The 26,049-nt window shown below is 43.0% G+C and overlaps 1 protein-coding gene across 3 annotated transcripts; it reads right to left on the bottom strand.

Moving 5' to 3' along the window:
- Window positions 1-3,141: 3,141 nt before the first annotated feature.
- Window positions 3,142-17,798, bottom strand: LOC103562323 (zinc finger protein 709). Of its 3 annotated transcripts, XM_070623586.1 has the most exons (5): window positions 17,544-17,719; window positions 13,044-13,252; window positions 6,637-6,763; window positions 6,369-6,429; window positions 3,142-5,992 (listed from the first exon to the last, which is right to left on the bottom strand). In XM_070623586.1, the coding sequence occupies exons 3-5, from the start codon at window positions 6,668-6,670 to the stop codon at window positions 3,874-3,876; spliced, it is 2,214 nt and encodes a 737-aa protein (XP_070479687.1). In that variant the 5' UTR covers window positions 6,671-6,763; window positions 13,044-13,252; window positions 17,544-17,719; the 3' UTR covers window positions 3,142-3,873. The 3 variants fall into 3 exon arrangements, with proteins under 3 accessions (XP_070479687.1, XP_070479686.1, XP_070479688.1); XM_070623585.1 differs by lacking the exon at window positions 13,044-13,252 and having other exon boundaries at window positions 17,544-17,798; XM_070623587.1 differs by lacking the exon at window positions 6,369-6,429 and having other exon boundaries at window positions 17,544-17,679.
- Window positions 17,799-26,049: the final 8,251 nt, after the last annotated feature.

Here is a 26,049-nt window from a genome sequence, read left to right as displayed (position 1 = left end):
CTCCAGCAATTCATCTCTAACAGTTTGTGTGTTCCTAGAGGTTGCTGGCTTTAGCAAAGTGCTAATTCTCCATATTCTCCAGTTTGTTCTGGGGGCACTGGTTTGCCATGTAACCTGAAATCTCTCAGGGATCTAAGAGGTGTTAATTTTCCGTTTGTCCAGCATTTTTTATTCACTGAAGACCAGCATGACTACAAGTTCTTCAGATATTGGAACAGAAACCATCCCTTCACTTCTGTTGCTCTGTATTTTTACCATGGGAGACTATACCATTTCCAATTATTGATTCTACAACTAGTGACCATGTGAGTGGTTTCAAAGTTTTTCTTTTGTGACCAATGCATCTGGAAACATTATAATGGTATCACTGCATTTGGATTTCTTATCCTCATCTTTTCAAAATTCCCTACGCTGCACAGCTGTTTTTCACCCCAAAGACATTTTCCATTGGTTACCTTCTGTTTTATCATTGCCCTCGTGGGGGCAGGATTAACACCTTAGCTAAAATGGGATTGAATGTCAAGACTATGTCACCACAGGCATCAAGTGAATAGCAAAATGAATATCACCCAAAGGTAATTTCAAAAGAGAGTAGGGCAAGTTGCAAGTGGCTTCCGCAAAGAATTGGTTGACTCTGAGACATGTAGGGTTAAAGGCTGCAAAAGATTTCAAGGTCTGACCCTCCTACCCACTGACAGACAAAAAGAGGCGTGTGTCAACGTGGCCACTTCTCTACCCACCGTGGGCCAGACACGGTGAGCAGTAATCCAAAGCTGATAAAGGGTCAAAGCTGAAAACAGAGGTCAGCATCTTTATTAAAGTCCCCTCCTGCGGTTTGGATGCCTCATCTACTTTAGGTGAATTTGAATATTAATTTAAAAGCCATGTGAAAAGCACAAGCAATATATTATAATTCAGATGACAAGGCCTCAAAAAGACCCAAATGAGTCCAGTCATCCCTGGGTGTTGCAGATCCAAGAAAATGTGTCAGTATGGTTCCAAAAAAAGAAAAAAAAATACAATTATTTTAGTAATGTTATTAATTTGCTGTCTCATCTGTTGTGCTCTTGGAGGCACCCTGCCAGTGCAGCCTGCACACATGCAGCGAGCAGCCCTTTTAGGGAACAGAACTCTCCCTGGCTGGTTAATAAATAGTCTAAACCAAAGTAGTCAGCAGCTACCATGGCTGCCAGGGGGTTTTCCTTCAGGGAAAACATCTCAAACACTAGCTGTCTGCTGCATGCATTTTGAGTGTCTTGGACATTTCTTGGCTAGCATTAATGATGTATGTGTTAAACATCATGTGTGCCCAGGTCAGTACCAGTGACTCCCAGGACAATGAGCACTTAAGAGCAAATGGCAGGAAAACAGCATATCTGTGTTGCATGGGCTGAAGGGGTTTTGAAGGAGAGTGTTCAAAATGAAATACTGACACACAGACCACAGGTGATGTTCGGAGGAAGACCCAGGAATGGGATATAAAAGTGGCAGCTAGCGTGCACTGTTACAATAAGCCAAAGTCCTGCAGGACTGACCATTCTGACAGAAAAGTCTAGTATAGAAACACTCTACTTACAAGGTGCAAGTAACCCTGATGGTTAGAGCAAAGTAACAGGCCCCAAGGACTGGGGATTGAATGTAACTAACCTCTCAAACAGCAGGAAGACCTATGTGTAACAAAGCAAGCTTTAAGTCATTGGGACAAACTAAGAGGGTTGTAGACTGGGGTCATAAGAGGTACATGGTACACTGAATGCCTTTTTCACAAGCCCGGTGCTCTGTATTCTGAGAATTGAGTTGATAGTATCAATAATTCCTAGAGTGCCTTGATGAGTCCTTGCACATTGGCTTCACTAGGGTCATGTATGATAGGATGAGGATGTGTCTACATAAGTATCCTGGTCAGAGCATCGCAAGTAGCCAGGGGTGAGGGATTAAGGGGCCCCCTAAAGTCCATTTGCCATGAGCTCTAGGGACCCCTTCCTAAGCTTGGGAACTACGTACATTGACTATATTACCAGTGCCGTTTTCTCACATTAGGTGCAGTGATAGGCCACTATGTTGATCATGGCAGAGAGAAGTTCTTTGAGTTTTACCTAGGAAATACCCACAGGTTTGCTGAATGAGCAAAGTGATTCTTCTCACAGGAAAGGACAGAGTCCAGGGAGCCACTGCACAACACAGCAGAGAAACAAACCCCTACGTCCTTCTTTTTACTGCCCCATAGTAGATGTCATGGTGAATCAGGAAAACAGACCAACACTATTAACAGTATAAGGTGTTTCCTATACAAATTACACCTTATACAAATATCATCTAGAGAAGAAGGAAATCAGAACACTCCCAAGCACCAAAGACTGAATTTCTTTCCTGGCATACATAACAGGGCTTAAAGAAAAACCCAAACTCTGATACATCTTTGATGTGAGACTTGTTAAAACATCAGTGGAAACCTACACCTCTACAGAAAATAGAAATCAAACTATTGGTGGTAGTTTTGAGGATAATTTCTTTTTTTAAGATCAGCACCTGAGCTAACAACTGTTGCCAATCTTTTTTTTTTCTTTTTTCTGCTTTTTCTCCCCAAATCCCCCCAGCACATAGTTGTATATTTTAGTTATGGGCCTTTCTAGTTGTGGCATGTGGGATGCCACCTCAACGTGGCCTGATGAGCGGTACCATGTCCATGCCCAGGATCCGAACCAGTGAAACCCTGGGCCGCCGAAGCAGAGTATGCAAACTTAACCACTTGGCCATGGGGCCAGCCCGCTTTGAGGATAATCTTGACTGGAAAGGCAAAGAATCTGGAAAATGGGCTGGAGCATGGCATCCTCAAAGCTCCTATTCATTGATGTCTCTCTCCCAGTATGGTGGCTCCAAACTCTGACTAATGCCTTCTTGCTTCTGCCTTCCAAATCTCATGCAAGTGAGGCTCCTGTTGAATTCCAACATGGAACCATAGAGGAGGTGGACTCTGAAAGATCTAGTTCCTAACGTTACACTTATCACCATAATGCAAACCAAGTGTCCAGCTCTAGGTTTTGTTTCCCTACCACAGTCTAACTAATTCAGTCTATTTATCAAATAACAGGAAGGACGAACAAAGGCCCAAATGTGAAAATAATTCACATGAAACTACACTTTTTGATAAAGTTGCCATATGTACAAATTTATTCTCAATGTTTAATAGTATGGAAAATAGAAAAAGGCTTTCTCAGTAAGAAAGGTACAATATATAATAGATTAGGGATATACAGATGCTTCTACGCAAGGCCAGCAGGAAAATCCCAACAAACAAGTATCAATTTTCAACAGTCCCTGAACACAGAACAAATAAAACATTATAAAAGAAAATTAAACCTAATTGTATATTAGCAATACATTTCAATTCACCCATGGATACAACAGGCTGCAAAATAGAAAGAGAAAATATTAGTCAATTTAAGAAAAAAGCAGTACCTGTTAATCTTATGTACTAGTTTTTAAAGACAATTCACAGAACTCTTGCTTCATTTCTAATAGTAATTTGTAGAAATCCACAGTCCAATATCGCATTTTAAGAAAGAGGCTTGGTAAACACAATATATTTACAACGTTTATAACAATTCTTTCATCTCGAAAATTTTCTAGAACATTATACATAGAGTAATTTCCATTAATCTTTCCCATGTTTCTTGAACTCTTTTCATTGGGCATTTTCAGATAAGGGTGGGGGGCAATTGAAGGCTTCCCCATGCTGTTTACGTTCAGGAGGTTTTATCAATTAAGGTCTTTCATGTCTTTGTAAGGACTTGGGATCAAGAAGACTTTCCCACATTCTTCATATTTATAGTTTTCTCCTCTGTGTACTCTTACATGTCCTTAAAACTTTGTTCAAGAAATAAAGGCTTTCCTACATTCCTGATATTCACAGGGTTTCTTTTCAGTATGACGTTTTTCATGAATTTGTAAGAAACCATAATATTTGTAGGCTTTACCACATTGTTTACATTCATACAATTTCTTTCCAGTGTGCAGTCTCAGGTGTATTTTTAAGGCTTGGAGATAACAGAAGCCTTTCCCACATTCCTTGCATTCATAGGGTTTTTCTCCAGTGTGCAGTCTCAGGTGTATTTTTAAGGTTTGGAGATAACAGAAGGCTTTCCCACATTCCTTGCATTCATACGGCTTCTCTCCAGTATGAGTTCTTCCATGTAATTTTAAGGAATAGTAATAATTGAAGGCTTTACCACACTGTTTACATTCATAGGGTTTTTCTCCAGTGTGAATCCTTTGATGTATTTGAAATGAACTGGGAGTAACGAATCGTTTCTCACATTCCAGACACTTGTGGGTTTTCTCTCCAGTATGAATTCTTTCATGTTTGCGCAGAGCACTGGAACAAATGAATGCTTTACCACATTTTTTACATTGATACGGTTTCTCTCCAGTGTGAGTTCTTTCATGTGTTTGTAGAGAACCGGAAGAAGTGTAGGCTTTACTACATTTTTTACATTTATAGGGTTTCTCTCCAGTGTGACGTCTTTCATGTAATTGCAACGAAGAGGAATAATTAAAGGCTTCCCCACATTCCAGACATTTATACGGTTTCTTTCCACTATGAGTTATCTCGTGTTTTCGCAGAGAACTGGGACAACGGTATGCTTTACTACAGTGTTTACATGTGTAGGGTTTCTCTCCTGTGTGAATTCTTTCATGTAGTTGGAAACCTTTATGAGTAACAAAACCTTTACCACATTGCTTACATTCATAGGGTTTCCGTCCCGTGTGAGTACTTGCATGTGTTTTAAAAGTTTGATGATACCTAAAGGTTCTTCCACATTGTTTACATTGATAGGGTTTCTCCCCAGTGTGAATTGTTTCATGTTTGCGCAATGAAGTGGAATAACTGAAAGCTTTTCCACATTCTTCACATATATAAAGAACATCTCCCTTGTGCATCATCATGTGTCTCTGAAAGCTTGTGAACCTTGCAAAGATTTTCCCACATTCTTTACATTCATAGGATTTTCCTACAGTGTGAATTCGTTCATGTATTTGAAAGGACGCAAGCAAACGGAAGGCTTTCCCACATTCCTTACACTTGTAGGGTTTTTCTTCTCCACTGTGATTTCCTCCTTCATGTATTCGGAGACCTTGATGAGAAACGAAAGTTTTACCACACTGCTTACATTTATAGTTTTTCTCTGCTATGTGAGTCCTCTCATGTTTTTGAAAAGTATGCCGATTTCTGAAGACACTTCCACATTGTTTACATTGATACAGTCTCTCCTCAGTGTGACTTCTTTCATGGCTTTTCAATCTAGAGGAATAACTAAAGGCTTTCCCACATTCCAGACATTCATAGGGCTTCTCTCCACTATGAGTCTTTTCATGGACTCGCAGAGAACTGGAAGAAGTGTATGCTTTACTGCATTTTTTACATTCATAGGGTTTCTCTCCAGTGTGACTCCTTTCATGTACTTGGAAACCTTTAAGAGAAACAAAACCTTTACCACACTGCTTACATTCATAGGGTTTCTGTCCTGTGTGAATCCTCTCATGTCTTTGAAAAGTATGATGATAAATAAAGGTTCTTCTACATTGTTTACATCGATTGAGTTTCTTCTCGGTGTGAATTCTTTCATGTCTTCTCAAAGAAGCGGAACTACTAAAGGCTTTCTCACATTCCTTACATTTATTGTTTTCCCCTCTACGGTGATTTCTTTTATGTTTTTCAAAAACCTGGAGATAACGGAAGGCTATACCACATTTCTTACACTTATACGGCTTTTCTCCATCTGTCTGATACTCATCCGGTTTGAGTCCAGTGTGACATCTGATGTGCCCATAAAGGGGTGAATGACGCATGAAGACTTTCCCACATGCCCTGTATCCATGTGGTTTCACTCTAGTAGTTTTCTTATTCAGACTGAGATTTGGAATAAGGCTGAAGTTTTCTCTGCACTCACTACTGTCTTCACTTTTACAGAGTCTCTCTACCATACGATTTCTGTAAAAAATGAGAAGCACATTATTAATGATTTTATGTTTGTTACATTTATTATGACTTACAGGAAAACTGTTGGTTTTCTGCCTTGTGTGAATTCTCTGAAATTGAATATACTGAATGCTCTGTAAGAGGACCTCACCCTTGCTATTACCCAAACAGTGATATTCCTACAGAGGGTTTATTAATACTGTTTCCAAGTGAACTATTTTGCAAACACTGAACATCTATGTCACATACATCAAGTATTTTTGGTGAAAATTTTCCAAGAATAAATACATTTGAAGCAGAGGTTATTTGGTTTGTTTCCTTCTTTTAAAGTTTCATAACATAACAGAATTCTCATGAGCTATGACTTTCTACCATGAGTGTGACTTACCTTAGTTTTCTCCCCTGGTTTTTGTACTGATCTCCAATGTCATGATCCTCCCATTTTTTCCCTAAAATGTAGACCAATGAAAATGATTGCAAAATGTAAGAAATTACAGACAAATTACTACAGTCCTTGTCCATTTTTGACTGTGACTGTGCCTAGTTTATTCACCAACATCCTCCTTTCCACATTCTGAAACACCTTCAAACACTGTTGATGGGCCAGAAACACTTGCTCTCCACTTGATGCAGTGATGGAATGTCCTCATTCTTACCTACTGAGGCCAGGTGCCTGAAGGTGTCCCACATCACATCTCTGTAGAGTTTCTTCTGTGAAGGATCCAGCAAAGCCCACTCCTCTGGGGTGAAGTTCACTTTCACGTCCTCAATGGCCACTGAGTCCTGAAACACCACAAATACGTGTAGAGTAGGATGCATGAGCCTGACAGCACTGGGGATCTATACTCCACTTGTAGGAAGGTTATGTGTGACTATGTTACCTCCAAACATTTATTCTATGACACAATCATCAAAGTTACTCTGTCTACACTCCATTATAAATTTAACAGCATCATAAACACATGGAAATTATTTACATGCTTTTACTGGATAACACTGCATCTTATTACTAATGGGAGGGTCCAAGCATGTGGGGAAGCAAGAGAAATTCTATACAAATGAAACATTTTAAGACCATCAATACCTTGTGAGAAAAACTCATCTTATTCCTTCCTGCCCACTGTTAACAACACTCCATGAAGCAGAGGAGCAAATATGCATAACGTTTTAATGAATAAAAACATAGTGAAGAACAGGAAGCTTTTTCTTCTACTCTCAACACCAGACATGAGAGTCCAGGAGATCTGTGGAAATCCAACTTTTAATAAGGCCCAACTGGCCACATCATCCCTAAAAGTACAACAGGCCTTTAGAAGTAGCCAGGGAGAGCCGGTGGAATGAAAATATTCTTGTGGGAAAGTACTGCTTTTAACTTGTGTAATATTATCGCAGACTCAGTTTTCCTTTCTCTGTGCCATTTGATGGGGCTAGAATGTTAATTGGAACTTAGACTTCAGACATGAGGAAGAAGGAATGACAGCTTAGACCACAAAACCCCTACACTCACATGCCACAGGCTGCTTCCAGCCAATGTGAGGCACTCATAGGCACCCAGTTAGAAAATACGCCAGGGGAGCTCTTTATGGCAGACAGAGAACCCTGAGCCCTGCGCCTTGCTGACCTTGAGGACCCAGCTGAGAGTTGCAGATTGCAAGTGTGTTCATTAAAAATCACAATGGCTTAGACCTGATCGGTGGTTACCAGGGAAAAGGGGGGTGGGGGGAGGGCACAAAGGGGGAAGTGGTGTACCCACATGACTAACAAAAATGTACAACTGAAATCTCACAAGGTTGTAATCTATCATAACATTAATAAAAAAAAAAAATCACAATGGCTTGATGGCGAATTTGCCCATGAGAATAAAATACCTGAAGGGTTCAGCAATGCTTTCCTACAAAAGAACATAAAATCTCCGTTTTCAATTGTAGGACGAACTGCTTCCTGATCAGCCACTCCAGAGGCTGCCCTGCCGGCTTCTCTAATTCTCAAGCTCCCATGTTGTGACCAGGAGCATGACGATACCTCAAACCCTGAATGCACAAATTCCTTAGCTGATGACACCACACGCTGCCAAAAGTGTAGGACAGGGTTTATTATGTGCATAATTAAGGTATCTGGGGAAAGTCAGGAAAGCCATGAAATGGCCTCATAGAGCAGTGAAAGGTGCCAGAATTTTAAAAATCAAGGTTAGGGAGTGAATCAGGGTGAGAGTTCAGACACAAGGGCAGGATCTTGCATGGACTGACTCTCTAGCCACTGCCACAGGAAGGAGCAGCAAGACACTCTTATCACTTTGTACAGATGGCAGTCACAGGAGAATGAGGAAGAATAAGGCTTCAAAGCCATCAGCAATCAATCAACAAAAACTGGAGTCAGAAAATTCTGGTTTCTGGTCGGGCATTTAAGGAATGTGGAAGTAGTCATCCCAACCTCTTAGAAAAAAACGAAAAACCTTGAAATGAACAACTCTTCTTAGATTCAACAGAGTATTGAGGTCAGAGGCAAACCAACCTCTCCAAAATTGGGAAAGAGAAACTGAAGATGGTATTTTCAACTAGACCCCAAGTCTTCTGTTCTTATCAAGGCCTGTACTGAAAACAATCTGTTCCACCAGAGGCTAATGCAGAGATGAAGAACAAATGAGAGAACGCAATATCCATGCACCACAGACCATGACAGAAGGCTTAAAATACACAAATGGGGATGCCAGAAGGAAAAGACAGAAAGGAAAAGAAATACGTGAAGTACTAATCCCTGAGATTTTCCTAAAATTAATCACAGATGGCAAATTGTAGATCCAAGCATCACAGAGAATAAAAACATGAAAAACACCAAAAATGCACGGCAACCTAGAAAAAATCATATTCTAACTAGAAAAAAGTCAACAACAAAGAGAATACATTGAAAAGAAGCCAGGGGAAAACCAGACCTTAGTTACAGAGAAGAAAGATTAGAATTAAATCAGACTTCCTTCCAGAAATCATGTGAGAGTGGAGTGAAATATTCAAAGTTTTCAAAGAAAAAAACCTCTCCTAGTTTTCAAAACCAAAAGCTGGTCCTTTGAAAGGATTAATTACATAAAATTGATAAACATCTAGTCAAGATAACCGAGGAAAGATGGAAGGCAAAAATTACTAAGACCAGAAATGAAAAGGGGAAATGGACGTGAGGAAGGATTTGATACCATCCAACATCCATTAATGATAACAAACTAATAATAGAAGGGAACTTCCTCTTCTTGAGAAAGAACATCTACAGGACACCTGTAGCTAACGTCAAAATGGTGAGAATCTAGATGCTTCTCTGGTAAGATGAAGAATAGAGCAAGGAAGTTTCTTCTCCTCACTGTATGTAACGTTGTACTGGAAGGCCTAGCTGTGTAATAAGAAAATAAAATATGCTTCACATATTGGGAAGCAAGAAATAAAACTGTCTTTGTAAAACATCTGAAAGAATCCTCAACAACAGAGATAACTCTGGGAATTACTGAGAGAGTACACCAAGGTTGAAGGATACACAAGTCAAGTGCTTTCCTACAGACTCACATGGTCAAGTGATCTTTGACAAAGGAGTAAAGGCAACTCACTGGGCAAAACAAAGTCTTTTAAGCAAATAGTGCTGGAAATAATGGGTATCCACAGACAAAACACAAATGAATCCACACACAAAATGAATGTTGACACAGACATGAACCTTTCATGAAAATTAACTCAAAATAGATGAGAGATCTAAACGTAAAGTGCAAAGTCAAGAACGCCTAGGAGATAACACAGGGGAGAAAATCTCGGTGACCTTGCCTTTAGTGATGAATTTTTAGATACAACTCCAAAAAAGATCTCTGAAGGGAAAAAAATGATGTTTCACTTCATTAAGAAGAAAAATTCCTGCTCTGGGAAAGTGTTAAGAGAATGAAAAGACAAGTCACAGATGAGGAGAAAATCTTTTGTAAAACACGTATCTGACAAATAATGATACCGCAAATACCCAAAGAACACAAAACTCAATGGTAAGACGACAAACAACCCAATTAAAAACGGACAAAGACCTGAACAGACGCCTCAACAAAGAAGATACGCAAGTGGGAAATAAGCAACACGAAAACATGCTCAGCTTCTATCTTTGGGGAGTTACAAATAAAACAAAGACTACACATCTATTAAATGGTTAAAATTCCAAACACTCAGAACACCAGAAACTGATGAAGAAGTGAAGCTACAGGCAATCCTCATTCATTGCTGGTGGAAGTGGAAATTGATATGCCTACATTGGGAGACAGGAGTTTTCTGTCAAAACTAAACATACTCTTACTACACAGAGTAAGATCCAGTGATCACTCTCCTTGGAATTGACCTAAATGAGTTGAAACCTTATGTTTACAGAAAAACCTACACATGGATGTTTATAGGCACTTTATTCATAATTGCCAAGAGTTAGAGTTAAGCAAGATGTCCTTCAAGAGTCCAATGGATAATCAATCACTGGTGTATCCATATGATGATATACTGTTCAGTGATAAAAGGAAATGAGGTATGAAGTCATGAAAACATATAGAGGAATATTAAAAGTATATTGCTGGGGCTGGCCTGGTGGCACAGCAGTTAAGTGCACACATTCCAGTTCAGCGGCCCGGAGTTCACCGGTTCAGATCCCAGGTGTGGACATGCCACCCCTTGGCAAGCCATGCTCTGGTAGGTATCCCACGTATAAAGCAGAGGAAGATGGGCACGGATGTTAGCTCAGGGCCAGTCTTCCTCAGCAAAAAGAGGAGGATTGGCAGCAGACGTTTGCTCAAGGCTTATCTTCCTCAAAAAAAAAAAAAAAAAAAAAACAGTATATTGCTAAGGGAAAGAAGCCAATCTCAGAAGGCTTCATACTGTTTGATTCCAAGTACATGACATTCTGGAAAAGAGAAAAGGACAAGCCAATAAAAAGACCTCAGGTTGTGAAGGATTTCAGGGTTGGTGGGAAGGAAGAATGAATAGGTAGGGCATAAGGGGTTTTGAAGGAAGTGAAACATTATATGATACAAAAATGAAGGATATATGCCATCAACATTTGCCAAAACCAACAGATCCCATAACAGAGTCAATGCTCATGTACACTGTGCACTTTAAGGTATCAATATTGGTGAGTAACTGCAACCGATGTCCCACTGTGACACAAGACTTCAAAAAGTAGTGCAAACTGCGTGAATGCAGAAGGGTTATGTGGGAACTCTCCATGCTTTCTGATCAATTTTTCTGGAAACATAAAACTGCTCCAAAGAAACTGAAGTATCTTAAAAAAGAAAGAAAGATTAAGACAACCTCATAACTCACCCCTGATGACTGAAACAGGACATCTCTCATTCAAGTGATTTCAACAAGCTAGTATGATGCTCTCTGATCTGAGACCAGTAATGGTGGGGGGGGGGGGGAACTTGCATCGAATGCCTTGTTGGGGAGAACAGCACTGGATCCTCTGAGAAGTGCCATGGTCACTATCAGTAGTGGCAGAACCCCAAGGTGGATGAGGAGCATCCTGGCGAGTCCTCGTCTTGTAGACCTAGTAATGTACAGTAAGGGTTCCCTATATTTATATTTTGGCTATCTCTGAGTCAAGAGATTCCTAAAGTTTTTGTTTTGTTTTTTTTTTTTTTACTACAAAGTTGCAACACTTAGACAATTGTACAAAAGTCTGTGAATATATGTAGATAGGGCCAATAGTAAGATGGCTGCCTGATATCTGGTTAGCTGTGTGACCCTTGGGTTTGCTCCTTCATCAGGGATGTCTCAAGTAGGGACGTACAGCAGCAACTCTCCACTGAGCTCCATCATGTAGACATATGTGAGGTTGTCCTTAAAATCTGTGCACTCCCCAGAGTTGGGGATTCAGTTAATCCCACAGAACTTTTTTTTTTTTGAGGAAGATTAGCCCTGAGCTAACATCTGCTGCCAATCCTCCTCTTTTTGCTGAGGAAGACTGGCCCTGAGCTAACATCCATGCCCATCTTCCTCTACTTTATATGTGGGACACCTACCACAGCATGGCTTGCCAAGCGGTGCCACGTCCACACCCGGGATCCCAAGTGGCGAACGCCGGGCCACCGAGGCGGAACGTGCGCACTTAACTGCTGAGCCACTTGGCCAGCCCCTCCCATGGAACTTCTGAGGGAAGTCTCCAACAGGGGGAATGGTGACCTCTTCCAAAACTCTAGAATCTTTCAGGCAACTGAATAGAGAGGAGGCCACCCTCCTCTAGGTGGCTTAAGTCAGAGGGCCAAAGTGTGACTCCATCATATCATGTGGAAGTGCTGGTGGGTATGCTGACCTGTCGGCATGGTTCCCCAGGCAAAGGTACAATGGGCAGCTCGGTAGAGGGTCACAGGCTCAGAGATTATGAGAGCGTCTATTTTCAAGAAAGCCCAGTACACGGTGGAAACTACAGCTCTAATGGCATATAGCGTGGGGCTGAGGAAGGCAGGTGCTTGCATCAGACACATAAGGATAACTTAAGGTCCTCATGGGTACCCCGGGAGGCATGAGAGGAAGTCACTGAGGCCTCTACAGTGAAGGAAATTCTGAGGGCACGAACAGGAGTGCCTGTTGTATGCCAATTTAAACACAGTCCAGAGCCTTCTGTGGCTGAGGGGCCCATTCAAGCTGGTCCAACTTGCAAGTTACAGCATAAGTGGACTCAACTAAAATTTGTAAACAAGAAATACGTTGCCTGCCCAACACCAAAAGAATCTAGTAGATGTGGTTGCTGAGGGGCCTATGGCTATTTTTTCAATGTCAGGGAGGAAAAGGCTGTCTGATTACCAAAGAATATTTAGAAACTTAACCACGGTTTCAGGGCTTCACATCATATGAGGGTCAATGGCCCATGCATTTTTTGAGAGCTCTTTTTTAAAACATTTGTATGTTCTGAATGAATGTGAAATGAATGTCCAAAGGAGCATGTCATGTCGTGCCTGCGTTTCTGGAACAAAGCAGATGCAGTTCAGACCCTGCCTGGAGAAACTGTGGGAGGGCAAGGCTGCTGAGGCTCCCCGAGGGTAACCAGGTAAAGGGGCATCACGTACCTTTGGAGGGGAAGGCCAAGTGCAGCGGAGGCTGGGGACACAGGACTGGACAGGACAGACTTAGCCGGATCTGTGACAGCAGGGTATTTCCCAGCTGCTGACTGGATGGAGTCAGTCATTTCCATAACGTCAAAGGCCTGGGAATAGGGTTTATTTGGTGCAAAAACATTCTCAGGGTTGGGATGATCCAAAGTGAGGTGTCATTCTTTCTTTAAAGGTTCAAGAACAAATGGAATAAGGCTGATAAAGGCAGAAGCATCGGAGACAATCACTTCTTTAATTTACATTTGGCCATATTAACTATGTAACTGAGAAGCTAAGGTGAGTGGGGTCCCATTTTGTCAGACCAATTTGGAAGTCGTAAAGACTTGATTTAATTTTAATTTATGAATTATCGATTCGGAGCTTCCCTGCTCACTACAGGATATTTTAGGACAATGAGTGTTACGAGTATGAGGAATTTAGGTAAGGTGAGCATTCTGCTGTAAAAACGAGGTACACCTGTTTGTCCTCGAGATTATATTCAGTAACTCCCCTAAGGTTATGAGGGAAATTGCTTAAATTTAGTGAAATCCCCAGGTATACCTGTAACGTGAAACCTAGTTTGATTAATTTCATGAAGATTTGTGAATTAGCGCATTACAGGGGATGTTAATATTAACTCAGAACCTCTGACGTAGAGGATCAAGGCCAAGCAAGGCTCTTTCATCTTTGTTGTGTAAATTGTTTTGGCACATTTTGGATTTCCGAGCGGGTCAAACTGTAGACCTTTGTTTCAGTGCCTTTCCTCTTGCTCCCTCCCTGCTGGCAGGCCCTGTTTTGTATTCTGGTCACTGGATACACTGTGGGGGAGGGGATGGCCTCTCCATCCTGATATTCACAATTTTTTTTCCACTAGAGGGACTCACATCACTGCCATCAGGGTTAGTGGCCTCCTCCAAGACAACTGGCTGCTTTATGGACTTTTACGTATCCCGGGCTTAAGTCAGTTTAAACTAACCCCTTTGCTGTGCCACAGTGAGGCTATGCGTGTTGCCCCCCACTATGCAAAGGTCAGGGTCTTCGTGGCAGTAGAGGCAGGGGCAGCAGCAGAGGTACTGAAGGGACCTGGCAGCCCTCTGCTATCAGGAGTGTGGATGCCACCCTCCATCTACTGGCTCCTTTCTTGTCTCTTCTCTTTCCTCTGCAATAACTGTTGAGGACTGACCATCTGAAGGCCTTATATCATTTGCAGGGGATAATCATCTTCATGTCCCTTCAGATGCCCCCTAATGGCAGGGAAACCCCAGCTTTAGTCTCACCTTCACTCTAAACACAGATAGGTTCCATCCAAGACATAACCCAGGACCACAATAAGGAGGGCCCCATTCCCAGACTCCTGCTCCCAAGGGAAGTGCAACTGCCAGCTTGGTGCCTTCTGTGTATAGAACCCAGGCTTGGTGGGGTCAACAGTGCAGCACAGGGCAGCACAGCGCCCAGGAGGAGCTGCCCAGCAAGCAGCAGCCCACAGTGCAGGAGCCTCCAGGCTTTCTCATCAGCCTGTCCAGGGAAAAAGACCCAGGGGAAAAGGGAGGGTGAGGCTTAAGTTTTCAGTGGTCAAACAGCAAATCTGTGCACCCTGGTTACTCATTACAAGAACAGACAGGGCTAAGAAAAATAGGCATCCACACTGGCTTGTTTTTACATAAAGAAACACTAACAGGATGATGAAGCAGTGACCAAAACTGGTCATGTAGGGAGGCTGGAGTCAGAGCAGAGGAGTGGGGCAGGACGAGCAGGCAGGGAGCCTCCTTAAGGGAGTTTCCTTATAGGCATTTTTTTTAACCTTCTCATGCACTATTTATTTAAAATGAGATAATTTTATATACATATATTTACCTATGCATTATCATTATTTTTAATTAACTTCTGCTTTATTAATTAACTTAATTTTAACTTTTCTACATGGGTAACTTCCAACATTTAATCCTCTAAGCACTAGCAGATATAAAATTGTAAACCATAAAAAATTTACAAATCCTTTCTAACTAAAAGGACAAGGGGCATTATAGTTTGTCCCTCTCCTATATTTCACAGCAGGGATAATTTCAGGAATGGGTAGCATATTATAAGGCATTAGGGGTTGGCAATTAAGCCCTGAAATGTATAGGAATTTGAGAGCTTTACATAAGCTCTGCAGCGTTTTCTTCCTATCAATTAAATTAGAAACTCAATTGTTTCTCTCTCATATCCATTAAACTAGGGATCCATTTGCCTTAGAAATAGTATAGCCTTTTAAATGTCAAAGATCTCTAGAGACAAAGACACACCTAACAATGGAAAATGCATGGAGGACTTAGATACACCCATCTCACCTCCTCAAATTCTCTTGCCTAAATGGAACACAAAATCTCCTCGGTTCTACAATATTCTTGTTTTATCTCTCAATCAACAGGGCCCAAGTGTTAATGGAGACTAGAATCAAAGGGCTGCAATCTTCATTGGGTAAAGGAATCCAAGGACAGAAACAAGAATATCCCAATTAGCTCATAGAAGCAGCCTGCTTGCCCACAGTTCAGAACGAAAATCCACATTCAGAAAGTGATCATATTCCAAGATTTGGAGTCTAGACTCTTCTGCTTGAGACAGAACCCTGGAGGGGGTCAGTCCCTGGTGAAGGAGGGTGGGGACCCCTGAGCAGCCACAGGGAGGCACTCTGGGAGCCCACACACCCTGCCTCTCCTGTGAGCATGGAGGCACTGCCTCCCCCAGGCTCCCATCCTCACAAGTGAGGAAACTCTCAGCTGGAATCAGTCTAAGCTTCTGACCCACATGGACTCCAAATTCATGAACCCTTTGTCCACAGGACAGAACACCTGATCTTCACAGACTTCCTCACTGTGCACAGATTACACTCTCAGTGCACCTACAGTGTGGGTGCAAAACTCAAACAATGTTTAAAACATCTAGGCCTAAGGAACCACAACCACAGCCTCAGACAGGGCATCACTCCCCACCCCATGAGCACGTGCACCCCCAGCTTTCCAGGGCTCTGCAGCTCCTCTCAGGATAAAGGCTCCTTCCATGGGGGTGTGAGCAGTAGGACACCTGCAGGGGAGGCTCCCCAGGAAGGACAACTGGGCCTTCAAGGCCTTTCCTCTGCAGGCCCAGGGGGGCCTTAGGTTGGGTCAATGACTGCAGGGTCTGCTCCCCACTGCAGATGCTCTGGAACATCATTGTTATTTGAATGATACAAACCAGTGTTTGAACAATCCAGCAAAATCTCTCAAACCCATTGTTTATATGGAAAGAGGGAACAAATCTAGCGCATTTTCACTAGTTCAATCATAGAACCCCAAATGTCTTTCCTTTCAGGAAAAAAGAGGTCAGTTTTAATTATTTCCATGGCAAGACCGTTTTGTAAAAATCAATCATACTGGAACACTTGTGGCCCGCACGTCTAAGCTCTGAAATTTCACTTTAAAACACCGAAAACTAAAGAACAGACCTCAGGAACTGCATATGCTCAGGAGAGGAAAAACGGAAACCAGAATTCGCAGCAAATGGAATATTTTACTTTTTCTGAAATCTACCTCTTTCTTGCCAGTTTGGGAGTATTTCATACTGTCTCTCAAGCTCAATTCAACACATTTTACCCGTAGTGAAAACCGGTGATTTAAGTGAATAACTTTTTTCAAGACGACCAACCCCACTGCCAGGAGGGGCAGTGCCGACAGGCAAGATCGCCCAGAAAAGCTCAAAAAGGAACCTGCCGCCAGAGGACTTCCCACAGCATGTCTGCGCCCAGAAAGATCCTGGGAGACGCATGAGGATTTCATAGAACGTAGTTCCAGGCGGTGAGAGGCTGCTTTTCACTCATGGAAAATATCCACACACACCGTCTTTAGAAAAGAGCTATCCATGGCTCTAGGGGAAAAGGATAAACGATTAAAATACCGCGTCTGTTTGAAATGCACCACGAAGGACAAATACTTAATAATCCTGAGAACTAAAAACTGGCTTTGGGAATGCGGGGAGAGATGGGAAACTTAGGGATTTATCGCCAGTCCTGGGAAGAGCTGAGGGGACAGGATGGTGGATTTGAGACCCTGCTCCCCAAATATATGGAAAATGCCGAGAAAACAGGTGCCCCCTGCGGAGAAAGGAGGCCCTGGGGACCCACAGACCTCAGCCCCTCCGCACACGGACCCGGAGACCCAGGCCCGACTGTCCTGCGAACCCTCCCGCGGGCCCCGCACCGTCTGGGACACGCGGGGCTGCGGGCGCACAGCGGCCCAAAGACGCTCCGGCCCAAGTCGCCGCGCGCAGGGACCACAGGACGCCCGGGGCCCGGCTGCCGGCCCCGCCCCCACGCTGCGGCCTGAGGGGCCTGAGGGCCGAGCGGCGCCACCACGGACTCGGGGCCGCAGACCCCGGAGGGGACCGCGGGAGGCCGGGCCCGCCCCGCCGCTTCCCACCAGCCCCTCCTCCGGTGTCCTCACCCCGGGGCCGCACACTCACCATTTCTAGGGCTCCTGGGTCCCCCGAGTCCTTCCTACGACCCCCCACGACAGGTGCAGATAAAAGCCTGAGAGAAGCTGCAGCAGAGCCACCAGAGAGGACCAAGGCAGGCGACACGCAACTCCGAGGCCCGAACAACAAGGACGTCGACCAGGGTACGCTGCGTGGCCCCACCCACAGCCCCAGCGCCACCCCGATTGGACAGTTCCCAAGGCCACGCCCCTCCCCGCTGAGTGACATCACAGAGGGAGGACGCTTGGCTCAAGGGACCCACCTTCCCCAGCTGGGCCGAAATCTGTCCTTTCTGGGTCATTTGCATTGAAACAGAACTCTTTTCCGGCCTGGGGCTGACTCTGCTCTTCCCGCAGCTTCTGCAAGACGACTTGTTCCAGGTGTGCACAGGGAATCCTGATTCAGTTTCAAGAAGGAGCAAGTACAGACAATAGAGTGGCTCAGGCCAGGACACACTGGAAAAGAGGCTCTTCGGTCCTCTAGGGGTCAAGGGCTTGGCGTAAGGCTGCGAGGCCACTCATGGAACTGTGACCCTTGTTTAGAAAAGCAGACACTTAAACGTGCCCTCACCAGCTGGGATCAAGTGTCGGGCCCCATTTTGATCTTTCCGCCTTGCCAGCGATCAGCCTTCCACCCATCCCCGCCCCACCCCCACTCATTTGGTTCTTAGGATAAAGAATCCCTGGGCCCTGGGCTCTGCTGGGAAGTTGGAACCCCACAGCCCTAGCGGGGTGAGGTTCTCTTCTCACCAACCACAAGCACTGAGATGCGGACGCCAAATTCTTCAGTGTGCGTTTTACACTGGAAGGAAGTTTATTTTGGATCAGTTTTTTCCTGTGTCCCCAGAGAGGTTTGAAATGTAAATGGTATAATATCCCTAAGGCAACTGATTCCCATTTTCACTGTGTCAATGAAAATAATCCATAACCAATCTATAAATGAAAATTTGGGTGAGTTTATTCTGAGTTTAAATCTGAGGATTATAACCCGGGAGAGTCTTTCCACAAAGGAACAGAGCACTCCAAAGAAGTGTAGGTATACAGGGTGGTTATATACCCTCAAAGAGTATGTTTCACATATGATTGAAATGTCCCTTTTACAATAGTCACGAGGCTGCTCTGTCAGCACAGCGATTGATGGAAACGGCAGATAGGTCTGCTGTCTCAGTGAATGCAGCGGGGCGGCAGGTGTGTTGCCTCGGGCTGGGCGGTCACAGATGAGCGCCGCAATCGGTTCCCAGCCTAAAGAAAGATGCTTAATCTTTAAGGAGATGCCAACGTTGGGATGGGGAGAGAAGTTGCACCTTTATCTCAAGGGCCTTTGCTCTTGCCATAGGGAATGTCTAAAGCAGATATGCAATGCATGCTCCACGGCCTCGGTCAGGCCCTTTTGGAAAGACGAGGTCAGGCCGAATTAGGTTTACCCAAAATGGCTTCCTCATATTCTCCAATATATCCTATTACTTGCCATTTTTATTCGTCAACTGCTATATTATGTAAATATAGGATGCACCTGGAAACTCTTGTTCCCTCAGCTTTAACGAGGTGTAATTGACCAATAGTGTCTGTATTTAAAGATTACAATAAGATGATTTGATACTCTTATTCTGTATTGTATAATTTAAATTAGCTGAGAGAACGGCTCTTAAACATTCTCAACACACACACACACACACACAGTAACTATGTCAGGTAATGGACGTGTTAATTAACCTGGAAATTCTTACATGCCTAAAAGCCTGGATTGCAGGACTTTAATGCATTTCTTTACTTCAACAGCTTTCTCGAGATGTAATGCATATACTGCACAGTGCACCCCCTTAAAGTGTACAGCTCACCGGTTGTCAGTATATTCACAGATACATGCGATAATCACAACAGTTTTTGAACATTTTCATCCCTTCAAAAAGAAACTCCTCTGCCCTTTCGCTATCGCTCCCAATCTTTCCATCTTCTTCCTCCAGTCCCAGCCCTGACAACCACTCGTCTCCTTTCTGTCCCTTTCTGTTTTGTGTCTTACCTCTGAAAGGGATTATACGATATATGGTCTTTGTGATTGACTTCAGTCACTTAGCACAATTTTTCAAAGCATATCCATGTTGTAGCATGTATCAATACCTGATTCAGATAATTCCAGAGAATGGCTAAAACACATTTGTTTATCTATTTGACAAATAAAAATGGCAAGTAATAGGATATATTGGAGTATATGAGGAAGCCATTTTGGGTAAACCTAATTCGGCCTGAACTTGTCTTTCCAAAAGGGCCTGACCGAGGCCGTGGAGCATGCATTGCATATCTGCTTTAGACATTCCCTATGGCAAGAGCAAAGGCCCTTGAGATAAAGGTGCAACTTCTCTCCCCATCCCAACGTTGGCATCTCCTTAAAGATTAAGCATCTTTCTTTAGGCTGGGAACCGATTGCGGCGCTCATCTGTGACCGCCCAGCCCGAGGCAACACACCTGCCGCCCCGCTGCATTCACTGAGACAGCAGACCTATCTGCAGTTTCCATCAATCGCTGTGCTGACAGAGCAGCCTCGTGACTATTGTAAAAGGGACATTTCAATCATATGTGAAACATACTCTTTGAGGGTATATAACCACCCTGTATACCTACACTTCTTTGGAGTGCTCTGTTCCTTTGTGGAAAGACTCTCCCGGGTTATAATCCTCAGATTTAAGCTCAGAATAAACTCACCCAAATTTTCATTTATAGATTGGTTATGGATTATTTTTGTTGACATATTCATCCTTTAAAGGATATTCGGATTTGTTTTCACTTTTTGGTTTCTTTGAGTAATGTTGCTAAAAATTCATGTCCAAGGTTTTATCTGAACATGTGTTTTCATTTTTCTTGGGCATATACCTAGGAGTGGAATTGATGGATCACACCGTAATTATAGGTTTAAGTTTTGAGGCGCTCCCAGACCATTTTCCAGCGTGGCTGCCTCATTTTATATCCCTATGATCCATGTATGAGGGTTGAAATTTCTCCATGTATTCTTGACAATGTTTGATATTGTCTCACTTTTTGATTCTAGCTATCCTAGTGGTTGTGAACTGGTATCTCATTGGGGTTTTGATTTGCATTTCCTTGACCACTGAAGACGTCCAGCATGTTTTATGCTCTTGGCCGTTTGTCTGTCTGTCTTGGAAAAATGTGGATTTAATCCTTTTCCATTTTCAAGTCGAGTTATTTGGTTTTCTATTATAATAGGTCTTTACATATTTTCAATACATGCCTTTTCAGGTATATTCCTTGTTCTGAAGTCTGCTTTATGTTGTGGGGGATCAGAATTCGCCTCCCCAAAATGTGTCTCTACCTTATGTTGATTAATTTTAAGAACAAAAGACTCTGAAAGAAACTTTGACCTTCCCCCTAACTGCCTAAAAGAAATTTAAAATAGAGGCCTGTCCCCAGGACAGGCCATCACCATACCTAACTCAGGATATTCGGTGGACTGGGAGGATCCTTGCTAAGTCCACTCTTATCAAAGTTCTATTTACCAAACATTTGCTTTTCCTTTTCCATGTGAATTGCCTTCCTCCCCTTTGAACCCCCAAACCATTACCCCCACCCCCCACATCCTCCTTTGTCTGTAGCTGAAGATGGCTTTTAAGATGAGAACTTCCACCATTTTGGCAAGTTACTCAGTTTTTCTGGGTCTCTCCCATGTATACATGTTATAAAGCTTTGTTTGATTTTCTCCTGTTATTCTGTTTCACATCAATTTAACTCGTAGCCCAGCAAGAAGGACCTAGAGTGGGTAGAGGAAATATTTTCCTCCCATACAGGGTGAAATTAATAGTTATTTTAAATTCAGTCTGGTCTTCCAAAAATCTCTGTTGTACCTGAGTCTTGTGTTGATGCTTGCTTTGTCTCTTTAAAATGTTTTATGTCTTTCCTTTTCATATGTCTCCTAATTTTTGGTTGAAACCCAGACATAATGTATGATGAAATAGGATTTCATGAACAAAGGCTTTTAGTGTGAGGCCTTATGATTTCTTGAATAGGAGTCAGACTATGTTTCGTGTTTGCTGCAGCTGGAGGGGACAGGGGCTTCATAGTCTGCAGTGTCCTTGCACTTATCTCCCTGATGTGTTGGGTTTCCCTAGAAACTCATTCTTAAGTAGAGTCTGTGCTGTGCAGCTCTGTTTTCATCCAGTGTTTCTATCCTGGGACCCTGACGATATGGTGTCAGGGGTTTGAAAGGGAAAATGTCCTCTTCTGTTATGATGAAGCCTGCAATGTTTCAGTGGTAAAGATTCCCTGGATTATGAACTTCAGAGCAGGTTCTTAGCGTTTTTATTTCCTCCCCTTTGGTCAGAGAGAAGAGCTAAAGGGTGTGGGAGTTATCTAACTGCACTTTCCCAATTGTTAAAGCTTTGACAGATTAGTTTCCTTTGAGGGAAGGTCCAAGTTACAAAGAGCAAAATGCTTTGTGTGTATATCAAAACATTTCCCCCCATTTCCTGCATGAAACAGAAGGCCATTTACTCCCATCTTCACTATGAGAACCAGGTTGGGCTGCTGAAGGAAACATTCATGAGTTGTGGGGGCCCCCTAAGGTCAGCTCCCCAATAGCACTTAACTCTCAAGATAATCCATACTGTGTTTCCAACAATTCATCGATTAGTTTACGTGTTCCTAGATGTGGCTGGCTCCCGTGGCTTCTATTCTCAATAAGTGGTTTTCCTCTACCAGTCTCTCATTTTGGGGTCATTGGTTTGTCCTGTAACCTCAAATCTCTCGTGTAACAAGGAGAGGTATTGCTTTTCAGGTGGTTCAGTTTTCTTCTCGTTGTGGAGAGCAATCACTGCAATCTGTACATATCGGAACAGAAACCATCACTCACGTCTGTTTCTCGGCATTTTCCTTTGTGAGACTGCACCATTTTCACCTATTGATTCTACTCCTAGAGCAATGTGAGTGGTTTCAAGGTTTTTATTTTGTGACCAATACATCTAAAAACATTATCATACAGGGATCTCTGCATTGGATTCCTTTTCCTCATCTTCAAAAAATTCCCTAAGCTGAATACCTGTTTGTCACCTGAAAGACATCTTCCATTGGTTAACTTCTGTTTTGTCCTTGTCCTTTTGGGGGAAGGATTGACACCTGACCTAAAACAGGATTGGATGTCAAGACTGATGTTGCCACATGCATCAAGTGAATAGAAAATGTTTGTTACTCACAGGTACTTTCTAAGGAGAGGAGGGCAAAGGTAAGCAGGTTGGGGTAGCTTGTGTGAGGGAGAATGGGTTGGCCCTTTATGGTGTATGGGGTAGAGGCTGCAGGTTTTCAGGGTTCAGACCCTCGTACCTGATAACACAAAAAGAAAAGAGGTGTGTGTCAACCGTCCCAACTCGTTGACCCACTGTGAGCCAAACAGGGTGAGCAAGTATCTAAAGCACATTAACAGTCAAACATCGAAATAAAGTCAGTGTTTATTAAAGTTCACATCTGATGTTTGTTGACTGAATAATACCATCTTATTTAAGTGAATTCAAATTTGAATATTCAAATATTAGAATATGAATTTTAAAAGCCATGTGAAAATCACATGCGACATATGATTAAGATGGAGAAACCTCAAAAAGAATTTGAAACCAGTCATCCCAGGGTGTTAGAGAGATCCAGAAAAATGTCAATAGGGTTCCGGAGCCCTGTTCAACTATTCTAGTAATGGTATTGTTTATTTTGTTGTTGTTAAATTTGTTTATTTAATTTGCTGTTGACTTTTAATGATTTATCTCTCTGTGGAGTTACTGGTGGCACCTTGCCAGTGTCATCTACCCACATGCTACAAGCAGCCCTCCGAGTTCTTTCCCTGGCTGGCCTATAAACAGTCTGAGCCAAGAGGTCCTCAGGATTTGGAATCCAGGTGAAGGTTTCTCCACATTGACTACCTTCTTTACTTTCACAGCGTTTCCTCAAAATGTGACTTGCATAAAAAATTAGAGGTACGTAATTAGTGATTTCTTTATGAATGATTTTATATTAGTGGGATATTAGATTTCCATTTCTGTAACTTACAGTGAAAGTGTGGGTTTGCTGCTTTTTCTGAATTGTTTGAAAGTGAACATACTCAACTCTCTGCAAGTGGACTCGACCATAGTTATTATGAAAACAGTGCTATTAATATATAGAGTTTCTTAATAGTGTTTCAAGTGAATTATTTTGCAAACACTAAACATCTATTTCACCTTTATGCAAATATTTTTGGTGTCCTTGGACTTGAACTTTTTAGTTAATTCTTTTGAGAAGGATTAAGAGCTTTGTGTTTTATGGCTGGCTTCTCCCCTGTGTTCAGACAAAATCTTTGTGCCAGGATTCTGGAGCTGTGGTGGGGACAATAGGAAGCCTTGCTCTGGGTGACAATCCCATTCTAGGAGCTGAGTGATCAGGGCAGTAGAGAGAAAACAGCCAGAGGTCCTCTTGATTGTCTCAAGTCACAGTCACCTCATGAGCTGGGGAAAGAGTGGTCAGTGCCCAGCATTCTCAGCACAGCATGAGCACAGCAGAGCCTCTGCACCAGGAGGAGGGGCTGGGTGCAAGGAGGGGTCCCCACATTTCACAGGAACCAACGAGGGACTGAAATTCAGCAACAGGTAGCTGCGGGCAGGATGGGTAATGTTGAAGTCCTGCTCCTCCTGGGAAAAAGCCCCCCTTCTGGAAGCTTAGGGAGGGAGAACCTTGTCTTCTGGTTGAGGGGTGGGGGGCAGCGCTATGGAGAGGAGGGCTCACCTGCTGAGCTGAGAGCAAGGAGGGAGAGGACATGGTTCAAACCCTACACACTCTCCCCTTTCTCACAGAATTTCCATTGATTTTCATGAATAGATGTTGCTCATTTTCTACTTGCCTTATTTCCAGAGGCCTCAAATGATTGTTATAAAATAATTTTCACCAGTTTCACTGCAGAGTGGGCCTGCGGAGCTCCTCCTATTATTATACCCCGCTAGTGCATTTAATACACTGACTGTATCAGCAAACCCTCTCCAGATGGATATAAAATGGCACTACAGGCTGTAATACCACTTGTCATTGTATAGAGAAACAGAATAGAGAAAATTATTATTTTACGGTGTGTAAAAATGTATTTCACACTTCAAAATATTGTTTAGAGGATTAACACATACAGCTGTGGCTTCCCATTAAAAATTATTAGCCATTTTATAATAAACTATTGATAAAAAGAAAACCACAGGCCCCAAATAGAGTCACATTTGCTAGTCCCATGTCACCAAACCAGGGCTTAATACATCACCTAAGTGCAGCTTCAGCCTCCCCAGGAACAGAGTCATAACTGGTCAGTCTAGGAGTTTGTGGTCAGCACCAATGAGGCAATCTGCCACACGGTCCTCTCCATCCCCCAAAGGAAGATGAGGTCATCCACCTAAGAAGATCCTTGTGTCCCCAAAGGGAGATAACCTTTTCTGAAATAATCCCTTTTTTTCTGTTTACGACTTCCTTTAAAACCTCTCCCTTTCTGTTCCCTCTGGAGCTCCTCTCTACTTGCTAGATGGGATGCTGCCTGATTCAGGAATCACTCAATAAAGCCAAATAGATCTTTAAAATTTATTCAGTTGAAGCTTTGTTATTTCACAGGTTTGAGGGCAGCAACAGGACCCAAAGGAAACTTCTGACAGCTTTTGGGACAATGATAAACACGGCAGTGGGACCCATCAACCCCTTTTGTGTTCTCCGTCTTTCTCACCACTTCTGAGGGCTGCGCATAAGTCCCTCTCAGTTCTGAGCTCCACTGTTTGCCTCAAGCTTGCAATCTCGTTGGACTTCCAGTCATTTCCCCATTTTTCTGGAATCACAAGTGCCGCAGTGGGAACTGCTGGTAGTTCAGGCCACAATTCCCCATTTCACTGGAGGCCCCAGTTCCTGGTTCTGTCCCTGTGTTCCATGTTGGGAACTGCTGGCAGTTTAGCCTCCAATTCCCATTTGTTGGAAATCCTTCCCAGACTCCATGTTGGGAACTGCCACTGGCAGCAGCAATTTCCCAGCTGTTTGGCATCAGTCTGCAGGACCTCTTTGTTGAGGTCTGTTGATTCATTCCAGTCCCCAGTCCCAGGATCCATGCTGGAAATTGATGGTGCATACTGGGCCTTTTTCTTGGCCAGTCTGCAGTAATATCTTTTGGTTACTGCTGGTATGTAAAGGTACACGTGTTTGTTTTTCTTCTTTTATGTAAATAAAGGCTATCACTACAGAGGAGCTCTGAGACCAAAAAGCTGCACAAATTGGCAGGCATGGGTGGGGCATTTAAAGGCTATTAGAGCACTGGCCATGAAACTCAAAGGCTGCCAGGTTAGGATAAGCTGGTCACAGAATGGGTTAGACTGACACTAGGTCACCTGCCAATCGCAAGAAAATGTCCATACAGTGAGGTACACTGTGAAACATCACACAATCTCCAACCCAGTGGCATATTCTTTTGATTATTAGTTTGTCTCTGAGAGGCCTGAAGGCTTGGCTAAAAG

The sequence above is a fragment of the Equus przewalskii genome, chromosome 6 (assembly GCF_037783145.1).
Source record: "Equus przewalskii isolate Varuska chromosome 6, EquPr2, whole genome shotgun sequence".
In the NCBI taxonomy this organism is placed as follows: domain Eukaryota; kingdom Metazoa; phylum Chordata; class Mammalia; order Perissodactyla; family Equidae; genus Equus; species Equus przewalskii.
Note: the sequence above shows the minus strand (reverse complement) of the source record. Positions and strands in the feature narration are given on the sequence as shown.